Raw genomic sequence first — 23,344 nt, 5'->3', positions numbered from 1 at the left:
GTCTGTTACATAACTCGGACGTGGTTCGTGCCTTGAACTTTTACTTACAAGCGACCAAGGATTTCCGTCAAACATCTTCTCTATTTGTTGTCTATTCTGGAAAGCGTAGGGGTAAAAAAGAAACGGCTACCTCTTTCTTTTTGGATGAGAAGCATCATCCGTTTGGCATACGAGACTGCTGGACAGCAGCCTCCTGAAAAAATTACAGCTTATTCTACTAGAGCGGTGGCTTCCACATGGGCTTTTAAAAACGATGCTTCTGTTGAACAGATTTGTAAGGCTGCGACTTGTTCTTCCCTTCATACCTTTTCCAAATTTTACAAATTTGATACCTTTGCTTCTTTTGAGGATATTTTTGGGAGAAAAGTTCTTCAAGCAGTGGTGCCTTCTGTTTAGGTATCAGTCTTGTCCCTCCCGTTCATCCGTGTCCTGTAGCTTTGGTGTTGTATCCCACAAGTAAAGGATGGATACGTGGACTCGTCGTATCTAGTAGAAGAAAAGGAAATTTATGCTTACCTGATAAATTGATTTCTTCTAAGATACGACGAGTCCACGGCCCTCCCTGTCAATTTAAGACCGATTATATTTTTTTGTTTAAAACTTCAGCCACCTCTGCACCTTTTAGTTTCTCCTTTTTATTCCTATACCTTCGGTCGAATGACTGAGGGGTGGAGTCAAGGGAGGAGCTATATAGACAGCTCTGCTGTGGTGCTCTTTGCCACTTCCTGTTAGCAGGAGGATAATATCCCACAAGTAAAGGATGAGTCCGTGGACTTGTCGTATCTTAGAAGAAATCAATTTATCAGGTAAGCATACATTTCCTTTTTAAACAACTTTCCAATTTGCCTCAGTTATCAATTTTGCTTAATTCTCCTAGTATCCTTTGTTAAAGAGTAATCCTAGGTGAGCTCAGGAGCGTGCACATGTCATCTGGCAGCAGTGTTTGCAACATTGTTCATAGCAATGTTCTACATAGTTACAAACACTATATATAGTGCAAAGCCGTCGTCCTCTGTGTGGCTGTTTTTTCAACTAGTGCGTCACAGGCTCCCACTTTATTCACGAAGAGCTTTATGGCGCCATTGAACTATCTGTAGCGCACTCTTGCACTAGATAAAGCTGTTGGCTGCTTTACCTTGTGCAGGAGTGTTCTACATGTAGTTCAGTGGTGCCACGGAGCTCTCTATGATTAGTGAGGGAGTCCGTGGCGCGATATTTGAAAAAAACAGCCATGCAGAAGAGGACGGATTTGCTCTGCAGGTAAGTATACTTTTAGGTGACAGATTTTGCTTTTAAAAAATAAAACTCATACAAAGGGTTATTGTCATGTTACATAATTCTGTACAACATAGTGAAAAATAATGTAACATTATTCCCAATATTTACTGTCCCTTTAAGTGCTGTTTAGAGAAAAGCTATGTAAACAGGAAGGTTTAGCAAAAAAAAAAATCATGCTCCTGGTGGGGGGTTGGATGTGTCTTCCATTGGAAATAATGGGGATTGCAGCTTCAGCACACCCACATCGCCACTTAGCAAGTGATGTCGGCGGGCGGAGGGGGGTTGTCTTCAAAGTGTTTTTACACAACATAGACTATGCGTTCACTAAAACAAAAAAAGGTTTAATTGTAGTAACACTTGAAATTATGCATATTTAAACTAAATTTCACTGGAAATTCTCACTGAAGAGCTGGCGAGACTTATATGGCTGAAAAGGTGCATCCAAGATGGAGGATAGTGTTTTAAATATTACATACTCACGGCAATGTTGCACCATTAAACTACAAGTTACTCCCATCAAACACCCATAAAACTCCCACAGAACGCCTATATATTCGTGATGTCTTCGATCTACTTTGTTAATAAAGACAAACGCTAAACACCTTCCTATTAAACCTATAGGATCTGGGGAGTTGTGGGTATATGCCAAATATATATGCAATGTTTAATCTATCTGTATTTTATTGTATAATGTTAAAATATGTATGTAAAGTCTTCTTGTGATTGTAAAAATAGTGTATTTTCCCTTTTGGCGTGTTTTTTTTTTCTTTCTTTAGGAAGAATATTTTGTGTTTGTGATATTAATATTTCATAGATGAATGTATTATACTTATAATATTGCAACGCACTGTAACAAACGTTATTAATATAGAACACAGCAATATTATAAGTATAAAAGTTTAAAACGGAGTGGTCTCAGTATTATAACACGTTCAGAACAGTGAGAATGTATAACGGCAGAACGTAAATAAAAACAGAAGTCGTGGCTACTGTCTTCTATGAAATATTAATATCATGAACATTAAATCTTCTTCCTAAAAAAGCACCCCAAAGGCAAAATACACAATTTTTACAATCACAAGACTTTACATGCATATTTTACAGATAAAGTAAACATTGTGTATAGATCTATCATATACCCACAATCCCCCAACTCCTATAGGTGTATTATTTATGTCATAATTTCACTCTTGGATTATAAGAACAGGAGCTGGGTTTCTGTTGACTCATGTAAATTGTATTATCATACAATACTGTGGAAAGGGATCAGTGTAGGTGGCAATGCTGGTTTAAATATATCGCCACCCACTGAGATGTATAGTAAGACACCTTTCGGCGAGACTGTCTTCTCGATCTTGCGATGGACCCCTTTTGAATATATTACCACGTTGCCGCAGTTTCAATCTTCAGAGCCTAAGTATTGGTCTCACTGTGTATAGAGAGACAAGAGGAGGAGGATTTGGTGTAAATATAGTGAGGTAAACTAATAAAGTTTGCTATCCCTGCATGCTCAGCCTATTTCATTGGCTTGTGGATCCAATTAGCAGAGACAGCTATTTTATATATGGAAATAAACATAAAGGAACTATTTTAATACATTTTAAACTTTTCAGCTGGTATAACATTGTAAACATATGAATTTCACAGTACATTATCCCATTAAGGGATGTAATGGGTTGAGGCTGAATGCATTTTTCACAAATGCAGCACTAGAACAGGAAGATAGTAGGTTCATTAGTAACTTGTGTACATGCTTCTTTACAGAAAGGGTGGTTGATTCATGGAAAAGATTTGTAATCAAGGTGGCAAGGACAAAGACTGTAAAGCTTTTGTTTATCTACTGTCAAAATGTATGTTTATAGTTTTAGGCAGAACCTTCTGAACATCTAAATCCTCCTTGGCCCCATTCTGAATGCTCTGCAAATTTCATACAAGCCTTGAGATACCTGACTGCACATGAAGAACACAAAGGCTTGAGCTAGTTCTCCAGCAGATGTATTTACAACACCATCATTTCCTCGTGGTAGTATTATCTGCAACAAGGGATGTGTAACCTAAAGTTTTTTTGTTTAATGATTCAGACAGCACATAGAATTTTAAATAACTTTCCAGTTTACTTCTATTATCTAATTGAGCTTGCTCGTGATTGGTAGCTGCACATATGTACCTCTTGTCATTGGCTTACCAAATATGTTCAGCTAGCTCTCAGTAGTGCATTGTTGTTTCCTCGACAAAAGATGCCAAGAGAGAGTCACAAATTTGATAATATAATTGGAAGGTTTTCCATGCCGCATGTTCTATCTGAATCATGAAAGAATAAATTGGCTTTCATATTTCTTTAACTATCTCTGCAATGTTATTAAGTTGTATGCATTAGCCTAATGGTGGCCGTGTATAAATGGTACCCATTGTCTGCCTCCACAAGCATTCTTTTTAGTAGATTTTTCTCAAAATTCCAATCATCTCTAGCTTTGTTATTTAGGGTCCCATAGCTTTCCTGCGAACTTTGCCACCGTCACAGATATTGGAACATTGTTTCATATGTGTGGGTGCAGCAAAGTAGAAAGTTAGACCCGGTTCTTAGCCACATGTTTGTAAGTGAATTTGTTTAATACAAACAAAATATGCAGCACAATTGTAAGATAGCATTTTACAATATACTTTTTTTTATAATTACTGAACATACAATAATCAATAATGTATTTAGCTGTACATTTAAAGATATATCATCTGCATACAGTATATTTTATGACCGATATCTTTGTTTTGGAATATAGGTTATGGTGACAAATGTCACCTCGCTCTTGAAGACTGTGAAAGCTGTAGAAGATGAAGCAACACGCGGTACAAGGGCTCTTGAAGCCACAATTGAGCATATCAAACAGGAACTTACTGTAAGTTTAGAATTTTGTGAATAGAATAATGTTAGGTTATTTTAGTCCTATTTCATTATAAAATGAGTTAATGAGAATGTCATGTAAAGTAACTCCTAATAGTGACACAAATATTGTTAAAAAATGGTTTACTAATTTACTTATTTACTAAAATTATGGTATTCTTTAATTTGCAAAAGTTCATTCTGGTAGGCATTTATGGCCTATGGACCTTGGTTTTGTTTGACACTCAAGTACTTTCTGGCTCAAGTATGCTATCTCATTTATATAAAAAAATAATCTCAACTGAGTTCTGAAATGATTTAGTGCCAGCGGTATGTCTGTAAATGACCCCATACAAGTGACATTTCTGAAGATTCAAATAAGCAATGCAGAGTTGGTAATGGTACTCCTGGATGGCATCTACACATATTAATGGTACTCCTGGATGGCACCTACACATATTAATGGTACTCCTGGATGGCACCTACACATATTAATGGTACTCCTGGATGGCACCTACACATTTCATATTGACTAGCCGGCCCTTTCTCTTGCAGCTAATTGTCTGCTACAAGAAAAGTTAGTTTAAGCTTTGTTATGGTTTTAGACCTACATTAATATTTGTTAGTGTCAGTTGTGGGAAGTATATCATGAAGGTGTTTTACCATAAGGCGGTTTCAAGTACAGAATCGCATAGACAAAGCACTGACTAACACAGTTCTTGAATTAGGTTTGAAAAGGTCTGTTAGAAAACACTCCTTTTTTTTGTGTAACAATCTTCCCTGGACCAGGCTATTCAAAGTATTTCTGGGACATGTTCTGTGCACAGATTGGTATCCTTAGTAACACACTAGAAATGAGTTAGCTTACCTTTACCCTAGTACATTTTTAGTGCAGGTGAGCAGGTTTTATAGTCACCATTAATCTAAATAAAAACTTGTATCCAGCTTACAATACCAGTTTGCTTAAGTGAGTTGTATGCCAGTTGTTTTGTTTCCATGCTTGTTTAACATCTGTAACATGATAGTGATTTAGACGCACCTATATATTGTTACTTACGTTTTTGTCTACATTAATATTCTTACCTCTCTCCGCACACATTGAAACAATACCTGCAGTATTGCTCTATTATTACTCCATAGACTTGTTAGGTTGGTTTCTTTGTACAGACACAATATTATTCATCTCTTTCACCAGGTGTTCCAGTCTAAGGAGGCTCCAGACAACACAACATCCCCAGAAGAATCTATCCGCATGACCAAAGGAATCACAACTGCAACAGCAAAAGCCGTTGCAGCAGGAAATTCATGCAGACAGGAAGATGTAATTGCCACAGCCAATCTGAGTCGAAAGGCTGTATCAGAGATGCTCACAGCCAGCAAGGTGATGGTTCACTAAGTTCTTGTATGTTCAACAATGTATAATAATGCAACAATAAAAGCATCATTTATACTTGTAGCTATGTGCTTGAATACCTTACTCCCCTAGTTTATTACCGTGTCAAATATTATTCATAAATAAGGGTGTGAAGGATGTAAGCAATTATTTGGTCAGACTTACTTTCTAAACATAGCCATTATCCTAGCCCTTTAAAGTCAAGCGTGTGAATAGCATGACTTTCAGGGGGGGAGTCTGCTCTATTGTAAAATAAAATCAGCTACCATACTAAAATGTGGCCCAAGTGACATCCACCATTTAAGTCATTTGCTGCCGGAGATGGCTGCAGCACAAGGCTTTGCAATGTCAGTCTTCTCTGTAAGACAGGTGAAATTTAAATGTTGTTTTTTCAAGTCCGTTCTCTAGCAGTATCCTCAAAAACAGGAGGTCAATGTCACTTGTAACATTTCAGTTGGAAACCAATCCGTCATTATCTCACAGTGAATTAACCATAAGATTATTGCAGACAGGTTCAGTAACAGAGTCTCTGACCCACAGCAAGCTGTATACCATCCTGATGTCAGCCCAGATACCAGAGAACGTGCACTGAAATATGGGACTGAGTGTACCCTGGGATACTTGGAGATGCTGGAACATGTTTTATTGGTATGTATGCTATAGTGTGTGAGCAATCATTATACTGGTGCTTGTGTATAAATGTGCATATTATTCAGCTTCACTGTCTTTGTGAGTTTTCAAGATCTGTGTAATGAGCACAATTGTATTTATTTACACTCTCATTACAATGAGGTACAGTAACATGGGCTATAGACTAATATTCCCTCTATTTTTTGTGAGCTGCGTGCACAAAACAGTTTAACTGTTTGTGTAATAAGATATTTGCACCCGAAAGGACACATACAATTAGCTAATAATATAAATGAAACACAATCTGTTTTGTCTCTGGCAATTTAATACTTTTTATGATACATTATGGCTTTTAAAAATGTATAACAACCTTAGTGCTGCTAATATTTTTTTGGTTACCCTGTATTCAAAATGTGTTTATCTAAAGCTATACAGAAATAAAGTGCTATATCATGTATACAATGTTATGTGCAGATAATTAATGTAAATTATGTTGCATGTTGTAGATTCTGCAGAAACCAAGCCCGGAATCCAAGCTGCAGCTTTCAGGGTTCTCAAAACGTATTGCGTCCGCTGTGACAGAACTGATTCAGATCACAGAGACCATGAAAGGTATAGTTATATATTCATGGGACTGTAAACACTGTAAATACAGATTGTTATGTAGCCCTGCAGTAAATTAACAATGTACTAGGTGAATGTCATTTTTTTCTTATTTTATTGATTCTTATTTAGAGGGGCTAATTTTAACTTTTTGCTGGAGTAGACAAGACTTGTGATTGTCATGTTCGGAAAATCTCCAATGGTTTTCAGTTCCTTATTTTCTTATCTCTGCCAAGGCCAATTTGGGTGTGCACTTCCAACTCTCAAAAGTGGAAAACCCACAATTTTATATTACAGAAAAAGGCAGCAAAATAAAGACAGGGTATTCCTAAGTTGTTTTCCTACACCAAATTAAAGGGACACTGAACCCAATTTTCTTTCATGTAATTAGCAAGAGTCCATGAGCTAGTGACGTATGGGATATACATTCCTACCAGGAGGGGCAAAGTTTCCACAAACTTTTCCTCCCGTGGAGGTGGTGAAGTAAGTTTGTGCTAGATTCTACGTTGATATGCGCTTCGCAGCAGGCTGAAGCCCGGTTTTCCTCTCAGCGTGCAGTGAATGTCAGAGGGATGTGAGGAGAGTATTGCCTATTTGAATTCAATGGTCTCCTTCTACGGGATCTATTTCATAGGTTCTCTGTTATCGGTCGTAGAGATTCATCTCTTACCTCCCTTTTCAGATTGACGATATACTCTTATATACCATTACCTCTACTGATTCTCGTTTCAGTACTGGTTTGGCTATCTGCTATATGTAGATGAGTGTCCTGGGGTAAGTAAGTCTTATTTTTTGTGACACTCTAAGCTATGGTTGGGCACTTTTATATAAAGTTCTAAATACATGTGTTTAAACATTTTATTTGCCTTGATTCAGGATGATCAATATTCCTTATTTCAGACAGTCAGTTTCATTATTTGGGATAATGCATATGAATAATTAATTTTTCTTACTTTAAAATTGACTATTTTCCCTGTGGGCTGTTAGGCTCGCGGGGGCTGAAAATGCTTCATTTTATTGCGTCATTCTTGGCGCAGATTTTTTTGGCGCAAAAAAATTTCTTTGTCATTTCCGGCGTCATACTTGTCACCGGAAGTTGTTAGTATTTGCGTAATTTTTTTGACGTTTTGCGCCAAAAATGTCGGCGTCGCCGGATGTGGCGTCATTTTTGGCACCAAAAGCATTTAGGCGCCAAATAATGTGGGCGTCTTTTTTGGCGCTAAAAAATATGGGCGTCTTTATTGTCTCATTGTTTATTTGCTTCTGGTTGCTAGAGGCTTGTTTATTGGCATTTTTTCCCATTCCTGAAACTGTCATTTAAGGAATTTGATAGATTTTGCTTTATATGTTGTTTTTTCTTTTACATATTGCAAGTTGTCTCAGATTGACCCTGGATCAGAAGCTACTTCTGGAAAAATGCTGCCTGATACTGGCTCTACCAAAGTTAAGTGTATTTGTTGTAAACTTGTGGTAACTGTCCCGCCGGCTGTAGTTTGTGATGAATGTCATGATAAACTTGCTAATGCAGATAGTATTTCCATTAGTAATGTTCCATTACCTGTTGCTGTTCCATCAACATCTAATACTCAGGGTGTTCCTGTTAATATAAGAGATTTTGTTTCTAAATCTATTAGGAAGGCTATGTCTGTTATTTCTCCTTCCCGTAAACGTAAAAGGTCTTTTAAAACTTCTCATATTTCAGATGAATTTTTAAATGAACATCATCATTCTGATTCTGTTTCTGACAATGATTTTTCTGGTTCAGAGGATTCTGTTTCAGATATTGACACTGATAAATCTTCATATTTATTTAAAATGGAATTTATTCGTTCTTTGCTTAAAGAAGTCTTAATTGCATTAGAAATGGAGGAATCTAGTCCTCTTGATTCTAAATCTAAGCATTTAAATACGGTTTTTAAACCCCCTGTAGTTATTCCGGAAGTTTTTCATGTCCCTGATGCTATTTCTGAAGTAATTTCTAGGGAATGGAATAATCTGGGTAATTCATTTATTCCTTCTAAAAGGTTTAAAAAATTGTATCCTGTGCCATCTGACAGATTAGAGTTTTGGGACAAAATCCCTAAAGTTGATGGGGCTATCTCTACTCTTGCTAAACGTACTACTATTCCTACGGCAGATAGTACTTCCTTTAAGGATCCTTTAGATAGGAAAATTGAATCTTTTCTAAGAAAAGCTTATTTATGCTCAGGTAATCTACTTAGACCTGCTATATCTTTGGCTGATGTTGCTGCAGCTTCAACCTTTTGGTTGGAGGCTTTAGCGCAACAAGTGTCAGATCATGATTCTCATAGCATTGTTAAACTTCTTCAACATGCTAATAACTTTATTTGTAATGCCATCTTTGATATCATTAGAGTTGATGTCAGGTATATGTCTTTAGCTATTTTAGCTAGAAGAGCTTTATGGCTTAAAACTTGGAATGCTGATATGTCTTCTAAGTCAACTTTGCTTTCCCTTTCTTTCCAAGGTAATAAATTGTTTGGTTCATAGTTGGATTCTATTATTTCAACTGTCACTGGGGGGAAAGGAACTTTTTTACCTCAGGATAAAAAATCTAAAGGTAAATATAGGGCTGCTAATCGTTTTCGTTCCTTTCGTCAGAATAAGGAACAGAAGCCTGACCCTTCCTCTAAAGGAACGGTTTCTGTTTGGAAACCATCTCCAGTCTGGAATAAATCCAAACCTTTTAGAAAGCCAAAGCCAGCTCCCAAGTCCACATGAAGGTGCGGCCCTCATTCCAGCGCAGCTGGTAGGGGGCAGATTACGATTTTTCAAAGAAATTTGGATCAATTCGATTCACAGTCTTTGGATTCAGAACATTGTTTCTCAAGGGTACAGAATAGGTTTCAAGATAAGACCACCTGCAAGAAGATTTTTTCTTTCTCGCGTTCCAATAAATCCAGTGAAGGCTCAAGCATTTCTGAAATGTGTTTCAGATCTAGAGTTGGCTGGAGTAATTGTGCCAGTTCCGGTTCTGGAACAGGGTCTGGGGTTTTACTCAAATCTATTCATTGTACCAAAGAAGGAGAATTCCTTCAGACCAGTTCTGGATTTGAAAATATTGAATCGTTATGTAAGGATACCAACATTCAAAATGGTAACTTTAAGGACTATTCTGCCTTTTGTTCAGCAAGGGCATTATATGTCCACAATAGATTTACAAGATGCATATCTGAATATTCCGATTCATCCAGATCACTTTCAGTTTCTGAGATTCTCTTTTCTAGACAAGCATTACCAGTTTGTGGCTCTGCCGTTCGGCTTAGCAACAGCTCCAAGGATTTTTACAAATGTTCTCAGTGCCCTGCTATCTGTAATCAGAGAACAGGGTATTGTGGTATTTCCTTATTTGGTCGATATCTTGGTACTTGCTCAGTCTTCACATTTAGCAGAATCTCATATGAATCGACTTGTATCGTTTCTTCAAGAACATGGTTGGAGGATCAATTTACCAAAAAGTTAATTGATTCCTCAGACAAGGGTAACCTTTTTAGGTTTCCAGATAGATTCCGTGTCCATGACTCTGTCTCTGACGGACAAGAGACGTCTGAAGTTGGTTTCAGCCTGTCGAAACCTTCAGTCTCAATCATTCCCTTCGGTAGCCTTATGCATGGAAATTCTAGGTCTTATGACTGCTACATCGGACGTGATCCCCTTTGCTCGTTTTCACATGCGACCTCTTCAGCTCTGTATGCTGAACCAGTGGTGCAAGGATTATACAAAGATATCACAGTTAATATCTTTAAAACCGATTGTACGACACTCTCTGACGTGGTGGACAGATCACCATCGTTTAGTTCAGGGGGCTTCTTTTGTTCTTCCAACCTGGACTGTGATCTCAACAGATGTAAGTCTGACAGGTTGGGGAGCTGTATGGGGGTCTCTGACAGCGCAGGGGGTTTGGGAATCTCAGGAGGCGAGATTACCAATCAACATTTTGGAACTCCGTGCGATTTTCAGACCTCTTCAGTTTTGGCCTCTTCTGAAGAGAGAATCGTTCATTTGTTTTCAGACGGACAATATCACAACCGTGGCATATGTCAATCATCAAGGAGGGACTCACAGTCCTCTGGCTATGAAAGAAGTATCTCGAATACTTGTATGGGCGGAGTCCAGCTCCTGTCTAATTTCTGCGGTTCACATCCCAGGTATAGACAATTGGGAAGCGGATTATCTCAGCCGCCAGACGTTACATCCAGGCGAATGGTCTCTTCACCCAGAAGTTTTTCTTCAGATTGTTCAAATCTGGGGACTTCCAGAAATAGATCTGATCGCTTCTCATCTAAACAAGAAGCTTCCCAGGTATCTGTCCAGATCCAGGGATCCTCAGGCGGAGGCAGTGGATGCATTGTCACTTCCTTGGAAGTATCATCCTGCCTATATCTTTCCGCCTCTAGTTCTTCTTCCAAGAGTAATCTCCAAGATTCTAAAAGAGCGTTCGTTTGTACTGCTGGTGGCTCCAGCATGGCCTCACAGGTTTTGGTATGTGGATCTTGTTCGGATGGCTACTTGCCAACCGTGGACTCTTCCATTAAGACCAGACCTTCTATCTCAAGGTCCTTTTTTCCATCAGGATCTCAAATCATTAAATTTAAAGGTATGGAGATTGAACGCTTGATTCTCAGTCATAGAGGTTTCTCTGACTCCGTAATTAATACTATGTTACAGGCTTGTAAATCTGTGTCTAGGAAGATATATTATCGAGTCTGGAAGACTTACATTTCTTGGTGTTCTTCTCATCGATTTTCTTGGCATTCTTTTAGAATTCCTAGAATTTTACAGTTTCTTCAGGATGGTCTAGACAAAGGTTTGTCTGCAAGTTCCTTGAAAGGACAAATTTCTGCTCTCTCTACTTTTTCATAGAAAGATTGCTAATCTTCCTGATATTCATTGTATTGTACAAGCTTTGGTTCGTATAAAACCTGTCATTAAAGGGACAGTATACACTCATTTTCATATAACTGCATGTAATAGACACTACTATAAAGAATAAGATGCACAGATACTGATATAAAAATCCAGTATAAAACTGTTTAAAAACGTACTTAGAAGCTGTCAGTTTGGCTCTGTTGAAAAGGTAGCTGGAAAGCCCACTGCAAGTGGCAAATAAGACACTCCCCCCTCCCCCTTCTTTTGCATATGAAAAGACCCTTTACACAAACAGGAGCAAGCTGGAGAAGGTAGCTGACAGTATTCACATAAAACTTTGGGGCTTGGTTAGGAGTCTGAAAATCAGAGCAATGTTATTTAAAAATAAGCAAAACTATCCATTTATTTTATAAAAAATCTTTATGGGCTATATAAATAGATAATCTACAAAACATTTATGCAAAGAAAAAATGAGTGTATAATGTCCCTTTAAGTCAATTTCTCCTCCTTGGAGTTTAAATTTGGTTCTGGGGGCTCTACAAGCTCCTCCATTTGAACCTATGCATTCTCTGGATATTAAATTACTTTCTTGGAAAGTTTTGTTTCTTTTGGCCATCTCTTCTGCTAGAAGAGTTTCTGAGTTATCTGCTCTTTCTTGTGAATCTCCTTTTCTGATTTTTCATCAGGATAAGGCGGTGTTGCGGACTTCATTTGAATTTTTACCTAAGGTTGTGAATTCTAACAACATTAGTAGAGAAATTGTGGTTCCTTCATTGTGTCCTAATCCTAAGAATTCTAAGGAAAGATCGTTGCATTCTTTGGATGTAGTTAGAGCTTTGAAATATTATGTTGAAGCTACTAAAGATTTCCGAAAGACTTCTAGTCTATTTGTTATCTTTTCCGGTTCCAGGAAAGGCCAGAAGGCTTCTGCTATTTCTTTGGCATCTTGGTTAAAGTCTTTGATTCATCATGCTTATGTCGAGTCGGGTAAAACTCCGCCTCAAAGGATTACAGCTCATTCTACTAGGTCAGTTTCTACGTCCTGGGCGTTTAGGAATGAAGCTTCGGTTGATCAGATTTGCAAAGCAGCAACTTGGTCTTCTTTGCATACTTTTACTAAATTCTACCATTTTGATGTGTTTTCTTCTTCTGAAGCAGTTTTTGGTAGAAAAGTACTTCAGGCAGCTGTTTCAGTTTGATTCTTCTGCTTATAATTTCATTTTTTTTCATTATAAGATTGAAACTTTATTTTGGGGTGTGGATTGTTTTTCAGCAGAATTGGCTGTCTTTATTTTTATCCCTCCCTCTCTAGTGACTCTTGCGTGGAAGTTCCACATCTTGGGTATTTATTATCCCATACGTCACTAGCTCATGGACTCTTGCTAATTACATGAAAGAAAACATAATTTATGTAAGAACTTACCTGATAAATTCATTTCTTTCATATTAGCAAGAGTCCATGAGGCCCACCCTTTTTGTGGTGGTTATGATTTTTTTGTATAAAGCACAATTATTCCAATTCCTTATTTTTTATGCTTTCGCACTTTTTTCTTATCACCCCACTTCTTGGCTATTCGTTAAACTGAATTGTGGGTGTGGTGAGGGGTGTATTTATAGGCATTTTGAGGTTTGGGAAACTTTGCCCCTCCTGGTAGGAATGTATATCCCATACATCACTAGCTCATGGACTCTTGCTAATATGAAAGAAATGAATTTATCAGGTAAGTTCTTACATAAATTATGTTTTTTTCTTTCGCGATTCCGATAGAGCATGCAATTTTAAGCAACTTTCTAATTTACTCCTATTATCAATTTTTCTTCATTCTCTTGCTATCTTTAATTGAAAAAGATGGCATCTAAACTTTTTTATTGGTTCTGCCTCTGGACAGCACTTTTTTATTGGTGGATGAATTTATCCACCAATCAGCAAGAACAACCCAGGTTGTTCACCAAAAATGGGCCGGCATCTAAACTTACATTCTTGCATTTCAAATAAAAATACCAAGAGAATGAAGAAAAGTTGATAATAGGAGTAAATTAGAAAGTTGCTTAAAATGTCATACTCTATCTGAAACACAAAAGAAAAAAATTGGGTTCAGTGTCCCTTTAAACATTTTATATTACAGCCACGTGTTTCATGTCCCTTTTAAATAGATGAGCTGGCTTATTCTTTACCTCTCCTCAAATATTTCCTAATTTGGCTACATTTGAACTGAAGTCCACAGAAATTAGAGTAGTTTATATAGGAGAAAAAGAGGAGGCCTGATGACTTCTGGGAATCTTTTAACTACTAGTACACAACTTTAGACTTAGCAATGAATATCATATATTATCACTAAGTATAAATATAGATACAGTCCAAGAGGATATTAAACCTGCTACAAATCAAATATGCAGTTCTAAAAATTGTAATGTAGATTAAAGACATTCAAGATTTATTTTTTGCAATTGCTTTCTGTCACATACATAAAAAAAACAATACCTTTAAGCCAAGAATTAAAGCTTCTATTCTTTATAGGACAAGGAATGAGGGTGGATTGGGAGTCCCAAATATCAGAAATTACCATAGAGCAATTATTCTCCAGAGGATATTAGATTTGCATATTAATCAAAAGAACAAAGCCTGGGTACAGTTAGAAAACAAATTAATACCATTCCAACCAATGAATAAACTAATTTGACCCCAAGAGAGGGTAGACCTGCAAATATCATGCAGTTCCCAAAGCTTAAGCAGATATTTATGAACTGGGAACAAATTATAACAGAATGCCCCTTTATATCATCTGTCCCATCACCTTTACTTCCAATCACAAATAATGCTGAGTTCCAGGGGGGACATATACCCAGTTGGGTTAGCCAATTAAAATTACATCAATCCACACCGTTATATTTTTTTTTAAATAATGGAAAGCTCAAATCACAACAGGAGCTGGTAGATTCGGTTGGTGGTACATATTGTAATTGGCTAAAGTATTTACAGCTACAGAACTTTTTGGCATCACATCCAGGAAAAGTAAATTTAACTAGGCAATTAACCTTATTTGAGAAAATCTGTTATAATGAATCTTCAATTAGAAGCTTGGTATCATTTAGCTATAAGCTTCTTAATACTTCAGAAGATTTTATAAAACATAGGTTTTTGCAAAAATGGGAGTTGGAGACAGGGACATATGTGGAAGATTCAGTTTGGAGGACTATGTGTGTCAATGTAGCTAAATCTTCCTCTTCTTCTAACATCCAAGAGTTAAATTATAAAATATTTACCAGATGGTATCTGACGCCAGTTAGACTTCAAAGTATATACCCTAGCGCCTCCAAATATTGTTGGAGGGGGTGCGGGGGTATAGGAAATATGCAACATATATGGTGGGAGTGCCCCAGATTGAAAGGGGTGTGGGGAATAATCTTAAATTGTATCAGAATGATTAGTGGGAAGGAAGATTTTCAATTAGACATATTTACTGCCCTGTTAGGTAAACCCATTAAGAATATTTGTAAAACAAAAGCTAAACTTATAACGTATGTTTTAAATGGAATAAAATCTTTATTGGCTAGAAATTGGAAAAAAACAATGGTCCCGGATAAGGAAATGTTGTTTACTAGAATTAACGAATTATTAATATTGGAGGAATACACATATTTAAGATCCAATAGAGAAGAGGTCGTTCAAGAAATACGTTTCATTGGGAGGAATTTAAATATACCAATCTAGTTTAGGTTGGGGAGTGCCTAGGGAACGGAAAGGTCCAAAGATGTGGTGGGGTGTTTTTTTTTTTTTGTTTTTTTTTTTTCTTCGATGGATGTATGGTAGTGGATGGATGTGGCTAAACATATTGCTGTTGATCGTAGTCAGATATCAATAGCAAGATAGGTGTTTCCTGATTTCTTTTGTTCTCTTTTTTTTGTACTCTCAGAGCCTGTGGGCTCGGTAAGGTACTATATGGAAAAATATAAGCTTTGTTAAGAAATTTTTGTATATGTCTTAAAGGTTTGTATTTTGTTCTGTGTAAAAAATTAAATAAAAAACAAAAAAAAAACAATAACTTTTGGCTTCTGGCAACCTTTACCTGTAAATTGAAACTGACTTACCTCAACAGTGATGTTGCCTTTAGAGTTTCTTAAAACTGGTCAAGAAATACCATTCTAGCTGGTAACAGAAAAATGTTTCTCCACTTTTGTCAAATCTTTCTGCATACAAAGAGTGTCACATGCCACACTCTGCAGACCACTGTGCAAACACAGATTTTACTTCCCCTCAGGAACACAGAGTTCTTATTAGAGGAACACCTGCGAGGTAAATGGAACTTTCTATACGTAGAGAGACGCGAGAGACAGAGTAGTTAACAATGGCCTCAACTTTAAAAGGTCTGTCTTGCTGCTGCTGCTCGGGGGAGAGAGGAAAGCCCAAGCTATAGTGCAGAGACCACCACTGATAGTTTTTGCAAAGCCACCAATTCACTACTAAGGCCTCAGCATGAATAGCGTAGAGATGTGTTTGAGATTGACTCTGACTATTGTTATATTGTTAATGTTGAAAATTGTATTATTTGAGATACTTTGTAGGGGAGGGGGGGAGGTATGGGGGAGGGAGGGGTAGTAAAAGGAAAAGAGGGTTTTACCATGGATGGTTAACGCAAAGAGACTGTCCCCCAGTGCGAGGAAGGATTCTGGGCGTAAATGTGAAGACATTGAATACTTGAACTGAACTCATTGCAAAGTAACCCCAGTGAGTTAATGGAAATATGCATTTGTAGCACATCTTCTGTTTTGTATCCTCTGTGACTTGTTGGAGAGGTATTTTCACATGGTAACCTTTGTTTGATAAATAAAGTTTTTTTTTTTTTTTAAAAAGTGTCACGTGCATTTGACTGGGCATGGGCACATTTTTATACTAGAGACTGGAGGTGATTGGGGTATTGGTTTGATTGCTTAAATCTTAAAGTGAAACTTTTAAGGTCATGTACTCAAAATATTTCTAACAAACGTACGAGCAAAAGTATTTTTTGACAAAGGAACAGAAAATGTTTCTTTCATGATTTAGATAGAGCGTATCATTTTCAAAATGTTCAATTTAGGTCTATTATCAAATTCACCTGATTATCTTGGTATTATATCTAGGTAGGGAGCATTCACGTTTGTCTGGAGAACTTTAGCAATCAGTCTTGCAAGAATGCTTTTGAGCACTAGATGGCAGCAGTGTATTCACAATGTATAACATGTTAAATCATTTTTTGCAAGTTTCTAATCTGCTGCAATGAAGTTCTTTAGACACACATATACTCTTGAGCCTTCCTAACTGCTTTTCAACAAAGGGTGCCAAGAGAATAATAACAGAAGTAATTTGGAAATTAATAGTAGTAGTGAATAGGATTTTTTTAATTGTTCACTATGTGAATCATGAAAAAAATGCCATGTCCCTTTAAAAGAACATTATACACTTGTTTCTCCTTTGCATAAATAATGTGTAGATTATTTATATAGTCCATAAAGTTTTTTTGTTTGTTTTTTTAAATGGATAGTTTTGCTTATAACATTGCTCTGATTTTCAGATTCCTAACCAAGCCCCAAAGTTTTAGGAGAATACCGACGTATACCTACTCCAGCTTGCTTCTGTTTGTGTAAAGGGTCTTTTCATATGCAAAGGGAGGGGGGTCTGCTATTTTCCACTTGCAGTGGGTGTTCCAGTAACCATTTAAACAGAGCTAAACTGGGAGCTTCTAAGTACGTTTTTAAACAGTGTTATACTGAATTTTTATATCCGTATCTGTGCATCTTATTCTTTATAGTAGTGTCTATTACATGCAGTTATATGAAAATTAGTGTATACTGTCCCTTTAAGTATAAGATGTATAAACTGTGAATGACACTACAGTATTTGTTTTGTACTTCCTACTAATTCTCATTGGCTGATAAGGACCATTGCTTTACTGATGGAGAGGGACACACTTCTGTAAGTGATAAGAACATTTTATTTGAGTAACATATATTTTTTCTAAAAACAAATACATTAGTTATTACAATAGTTTTAATAATCATCAGGTTCACCACCACCCGTGTTAGATATTGCCAACCCTTCTATTTCTTAACTAACAGTTATTAAAGGGATATGAAACCCAAACATTGACTTTAAGAAAGCATACAATTTTTAAAAAGTTTCCATTTTACTTCTAATATCAACATTTTTGTTCCCATGGTATTCTTTGTTGAAGAGATACCTAGGTAAGTCTCTGGGGCACTGCATGGCAGTAAATTGTGCTGACATCTACTACTCTTGCTGCCATGTAGTGCCCCAGACACGTGCACGCTCCTGAGCTTACACCCCCTCCTTTTCGACAAAAGATACCAGGAGGACAAAGCAAATTTGATAATAGAAGTCATTTTAAAGGTTCTATCTGAATCATGAGAGAAAATGTCCCTCTAATAGGCCGTTTGTTCAGGGATCTTTGCTGTGGTGTCACTATAATGGAAGAACTGTAGCCACTTTGGCCATTACTGGCCTCATTACCATTTATATTTGGGTGAATGGGATATTGCCTAGCAGAGTTAGCTGCAGCAGGCTGGTTCCTGGTGTTTTTGTTTGTTTGTCTTAGCTGTCAGTGTGGGTGGAATTGATGGAGTTTTCCAGATTCACATGTAAATACTGTAATCAGGTTTAAGTGCAGATGCTTCTCGCCCTTCTTTTTTGCAATATTGATCACGTTATTGGCATCTCGCACCACCCACATAAGATATATTAGGTATTGGCTAAATAGAGATGTTACTGTCACATTAGTTTACTGTAGATGAATTAACTAAAGTAATGGTCCTGCACAAAATGACGTGTTTGTATATATTGACCTGCCCAAGCAGAAAATACTTCTTAACGATTATAATGCTGATTAAAACAAGTAGATGTAAAATGTCTGCTCAGTTTAACAGTAAGATTTTCTAATACAAAGTCTCATAATCAACTGAAACACTGGAGTTGAACTTCAGGATTTTTATTTTTTCCAACATTTTTCACCAGTTATTTATGATTTGCTTAGGTGGTTATAGATGCACATTATATAAAACGCCTCCTCACTCGTGTCTTATTGTAATTCCAGGCACTGAATGGGTTGATCCTGAAGATCCCACTGTGATAGCGGAGACTGAACTGATGGGAGCAGCAGCATCTATTGAAGCAGCAGCAAAAAAACTGGAGCAGCTCAAACCGCGAGCAAAACCCAGGGTAAGTTTTACTTCCGTTCTATGCCTGAGCATGCGTCTTCTTTCTTACATGCGCAGGATCAGTAGCCCTCTCTGCTCTATCTTTCTGGATGTTCCCAGGGTGATTTTAACCCACTTCTTTTAATGGTGATTTTAAACCTCATTCATAACCATTTTCGTCCTCACATGATGTTTAATTCCCCCTTTTCCTGACAAACCTTCCCCTCATCCCTTATTTTGTTCCTACCCAGGCCCTGTATTAGTGCAGCTACTTCCTTCTGTTATACCAGTTCCACTTGCGATTGTTTTCAGCCAACATACATTCTCTAACAACAATGTGTGATGTAATTCCTACTTTCCCTTTACAAATACAAAATGTGTAAACCACCATCCCCTCTGTCTTGTCTTCCCTAAAGATTATTGCCTTATCTGAACATTTACAAGGATTTGTTTGTACCCTTTGAAACTAGGCATAAACGTGTTTTAGCACTGAATGGGTTAATCCAGAGACATTTCCTTCCTGTCCCCATCTAAGTGGAATCTAGCCAGGATCCCTCTCCTGCAGCCTCTGTCTGATATGTTTGATATATTAGGTTGTTAGCTTGTCCATCTATATATCAAGCATATTGCTACAGTGTCCTGCAAATTCTCCAGGGCTGTGCCAGGGGACTGGAGAGAGAGGCTCACATGATCTTATTACTCCTCTGTTTTGTTCAGTTAGAGAGTAAGTCTGTGTATGCTTAGTTCTGTATCACTATCATTGTGTTAACAATATGTCCATTGATTGGCTTTAGCAGAAAAGATAACAATCTGCAAATTGCTGATATATATGTAGTATTTTATTATTATTATTATATGTGCCGGCTTAGTCTAGATATATGGCAAGAGAAGTGATTAGAGAAGGTAAAGAGCTCTGGCTCTGGTGTGCACCTGTTCTACATCCTATACAGCCCATATACAACCTGCATCTCGCCTCCATTATTAATACATCAATGTAGTGTACCCCAGAATTCTGCTCCATTTGTTGTCACTTTACAAATAATTCTTTTACATTCTACTGCCATTGTAAGCAGTGCTATCACTTGCAGTAGTGCTGTTGGTTCACAATTAACAGCCCTGCCCTTGTGCAAGCTTACCTGGGTACAGCATAAGATGGTTAAACCCAGGTAGCAGCACTAAACACTGTTATAACGCAGCTTAAAGGGACACTATACCCAAACATTTTCTTTCATGATTAAGGTAGAGAATATAATTTTAAACAACATTCCAATTTACTTCTATTACCTAATTTGCTTTATTCTTTAGATATACCTTAATGAAGAAATAGCAAAGCACACAGTGAACCAATCACAGGAGGCATCTATGTGCAGCTACCAATCAGCAGCTACTAAGCATATCTAGATATGCTTTTCAGCAAATAATATCAAGAGAATGAAGCAAAATAGATAATATAAGTAGATTAGAAAGTTGTTTATAAGTGTATGCTCTTTCTAAATCATGAAAGAAAAAAATTGGGTTTCATGTCCCTTTAAATTGTTTTGTTTTTTAAGTTTAGCCAGATCCATCAAAGTTTACTTTACTTCCATTGAGTATATATTAGAAATCCAGGCCATGCACTGCAGCTTCAGAGGATATAACGAGGGTCCATCAAGTAAGCCTCATATGGCCCCAGGTAGCTCATTAATGGCTTAAAGGGACATTCCGGACAAAATATAAATGCACATAGCTGAATTACATATTTGAATAAAAACATAGTTGCAATATAAATGTATTGACAAAAATGCTTCTAGTAAAAGTTATCACTGGTTTAGTATTAGCATTTTTCTCTGCACGTGCATATGAAGCATAGATAGATATTCTTAGTGCACCAGCATATTAAATGCTGCTGCTGCTCAGTGTGCCAGTGGGGCTTGTATCATGTCAGCAATTAACAAATTGAGTCATTACTAGATGGTACAAGCACCATAGGCTCTATGAGCAAGTGTTGTGTTTAAAATGCTGGTGCACGGTGCATACTTAAATACACTTTTGAAACAGCTATAGGTTTTATTAGAAACATATTTGCTAATACATGTATATTACAAAAATGCTTCTATTGAAAACTGAAATGCATCTATTTGCATTCCAATTTTGGCTGGAATGTCCCTTTAACGATATGCAGTAAATCTGTCCTGAAATGCAACATCTACTGTTCTCCAATTATTTCCATACAACCTAGCGTGACGCACATTTCAAATACAAACCAGGAAACTGATCACAGACTAGGTTATACAGATGAGCAATGGCACCACTCTTGTTACTTTGAGGGAACACTATATTTAAATGTATGGAATATAATCTAATATATAATTATACTATGTACTTGTGTATAGGTGCTGAGTATCAGAGAGAAACATATACAAGAACAATTCCAGAGCTGGACAGGATACTAACCAGAAAAGCATTCTACCCTCATACGTATGGGCTTAGTATATATAGGTTTTAAAATATATCAACTTTATTAGTTTTATTTAAAAAGGGTTACACACAATAAAAACAGTTGCAGCAAGTAAAAGTGGTTTTCAAACTAATGTAGTGAAAAGGGTGGATAGTTACAAATGTTTATCCTGAATTGATATCATGGATAGTAACTCCCACCACGGGCACACTAACAAGTAATTTGTATATATAAGTGCAAACTACACATAACTTACAAGGTATCAATACCTAGCCATACTATTATACTACAATACCTAGCAATACTCTATCACAGAGTACATATGGGTACAATTTATTTTAGTATCCATATAATACTCAGTGAGGTATACAATATATTAGTACACACTTCGACTGAATAGTGGCCCCTAATAGGTTTGGCCCCATTTTGCAGGGATGTTAGCCCACAGCAGATTACAAACATACCTTTACCATTAAGATTTACCACAAATCCTCTTTAGGTGGGAGTTACTATCCATGATATCAATTGAGGATAAGAATTTGTAACTATCCACCCTTTTCACTACATTAGTTTGAAAACCACTTTTACTTGCTGCAACTGTTTTTATTGTGTGTAACCCTTTTTAAATAAAACTAATAAAGTTGATACATTTTAAAACCTATATACACTAAGCCCATACGTATGAGGGCAGAGTGCTTTTCCGGTGAGTATCCTGTCCAGCTCTCTTGCTGGAATTGTTCTTGTATAGTTTATACAGATACCTCACAGAACATCAGACCTGAAAAACATACAAATAAACAACTGCATCAGCAAATGATCTGCATTCTAGAAACATAACTAGAAAATGACAAAACTATATTCATTTTTTGGCTATCAAGTTTGTTGGGGAACCTGCATGACACTCATACTTTATCTTCATATCATCACTTCTGCAACATCTCCTGTCACAGACATTGTGTGGTAATCATTTACCTAATTTATGCGCATCTTCCAGAACCTATTTGTTCCCTCTTTTACTATCTGTCATTACAAGAATAAAATATATGGTTAATTCAAGTGTCAATGTGATGGTAACTGTCTTTTGCAGATGTACTAAATGTTTTAGAATATTAATTTCTTTAATTCTCCATGAACTCAAAATGCAATAACTTTGATGGATAGACATGTGACAATTGTACGTTGTAAATAAAATTTGTGTCACTTTGTCAATAATTAAAGTAAGAAATAAGTTTGATATGATCATTGTATAAGTATCTAGAGTTGATAATTCAAGTAAAAGAATAGATTTTAATTTATACATTTTATGTAAAACACACATTGTCAGGAATGTCATTTTCATGTCAGTGTAATATGCACATCACAGTTACTAAAGATGTCCAGTTAAGATCATTATTTATCACACAGATACAAGGCAGCTGTATATTTACTTGTTAGCAAAATGTTTTAATAATGCCCCATTACTCCCTCCCTATCACTATGTCTTTCAGCAAGCTGATGAGACCCTGGATTTCGAGGAGCAGATCCTAGAAGCCGCAAAATCCATCGCAGCTGCCACAAGCGCACTGGTGAAATCTGCTTCTGCAGCACAGAGAGAGCTGGTTGCACAGGGCAAGGTGGGTAGTGCCTGTGTATATGCCAGTGCCTTGAAGAATTCAAGAGTTTAGCGGCAAAGTTTTATTACAAAAAATACGTATCTGGTCCCACATTCTGTTGCCTCTCTTAATCCCTCTCACATGCTGAAAAAAAGTTCTTACTCCTATTGACTGTGGTCATTCAGCTTCATAAAACCTAATGTATCCTGCAAGCTTGTTTTAAGTCATGTCTGCTGACTGAGTTCTTTACAGAATTTGTGCAATGTAGTTGATATTCTTATGAGAATTGCACCTTGTGAGACTAGGTAGGGGACTTTGCTTTGGTACATTTTATAACGCACATCCATCTGTGTGTTTTGTTGTCATTCCCTTTCACTTTTCTTTATTCCCACACAAGGATGTGTAGCTGGCCTTGTTTACCTTGCCACCACGGCTACTGACACCATGGCTGGCCT

At 37.0% G+C, this 23,344-nt stretch overlaps 1 protein-coding gene across 2 annotated transcripts in view; it reads left to right on the top strand.

Moving 5' to 3' along the window:
• The window catches only part of TLN2 (talin 2), a 637,355-nt gene that overhangs the window by 581,156 nt on the left and 32,855 nt on the right, over window positions 1-23,344 (top strand). For both annotated transcript variants that reach the window (XM_053717305.1, XM_053717304.1), the window contains 6 exons: window positions 4,056-4,172; window positions 5,352-5,537; window positions 6,090-6,197; window positions 6,686-6,791; window positions 18,758-18,882; window positions 22,785-22,910. In XM_053717305.1, the coding sequence (XP_053573280.1) occupies window positions 4,056-4,172; window positions 5,352-5,537; window positions 6,090-6,197; window positions 6,686-6,791; window positions 18,758-18,882; window positions 22,785-22,910 (768 nt within the window). The remainder of the gene's footprint in view (window positions 1-4,055; window positions 4,173-5,351; window positions 5,538-6,089; window positions 6,198-6,685; window positions 6,792-18,757; window positions 18,883-22,784; window positions 22,911-23,344) is intronic.

This window comes from Bombina bombina, chromosome 6 (assembly GCF_027579735.1).
Source record: "Bombina bombina isolate aBomBom1 chromosome 6, aBomBom1.pri, whole genome shotgun sequence".
Lineage (NCBI taxonomy): Eukaryota > Metazoa > Chordata > Amphibia > Anura > Bombinatoridae > Bombina > Bombina bombina.
Note: the sequence above shows the minus strand (reverse complement) of the source record. Positions and strands in the feature narration are given on the sequence as shown.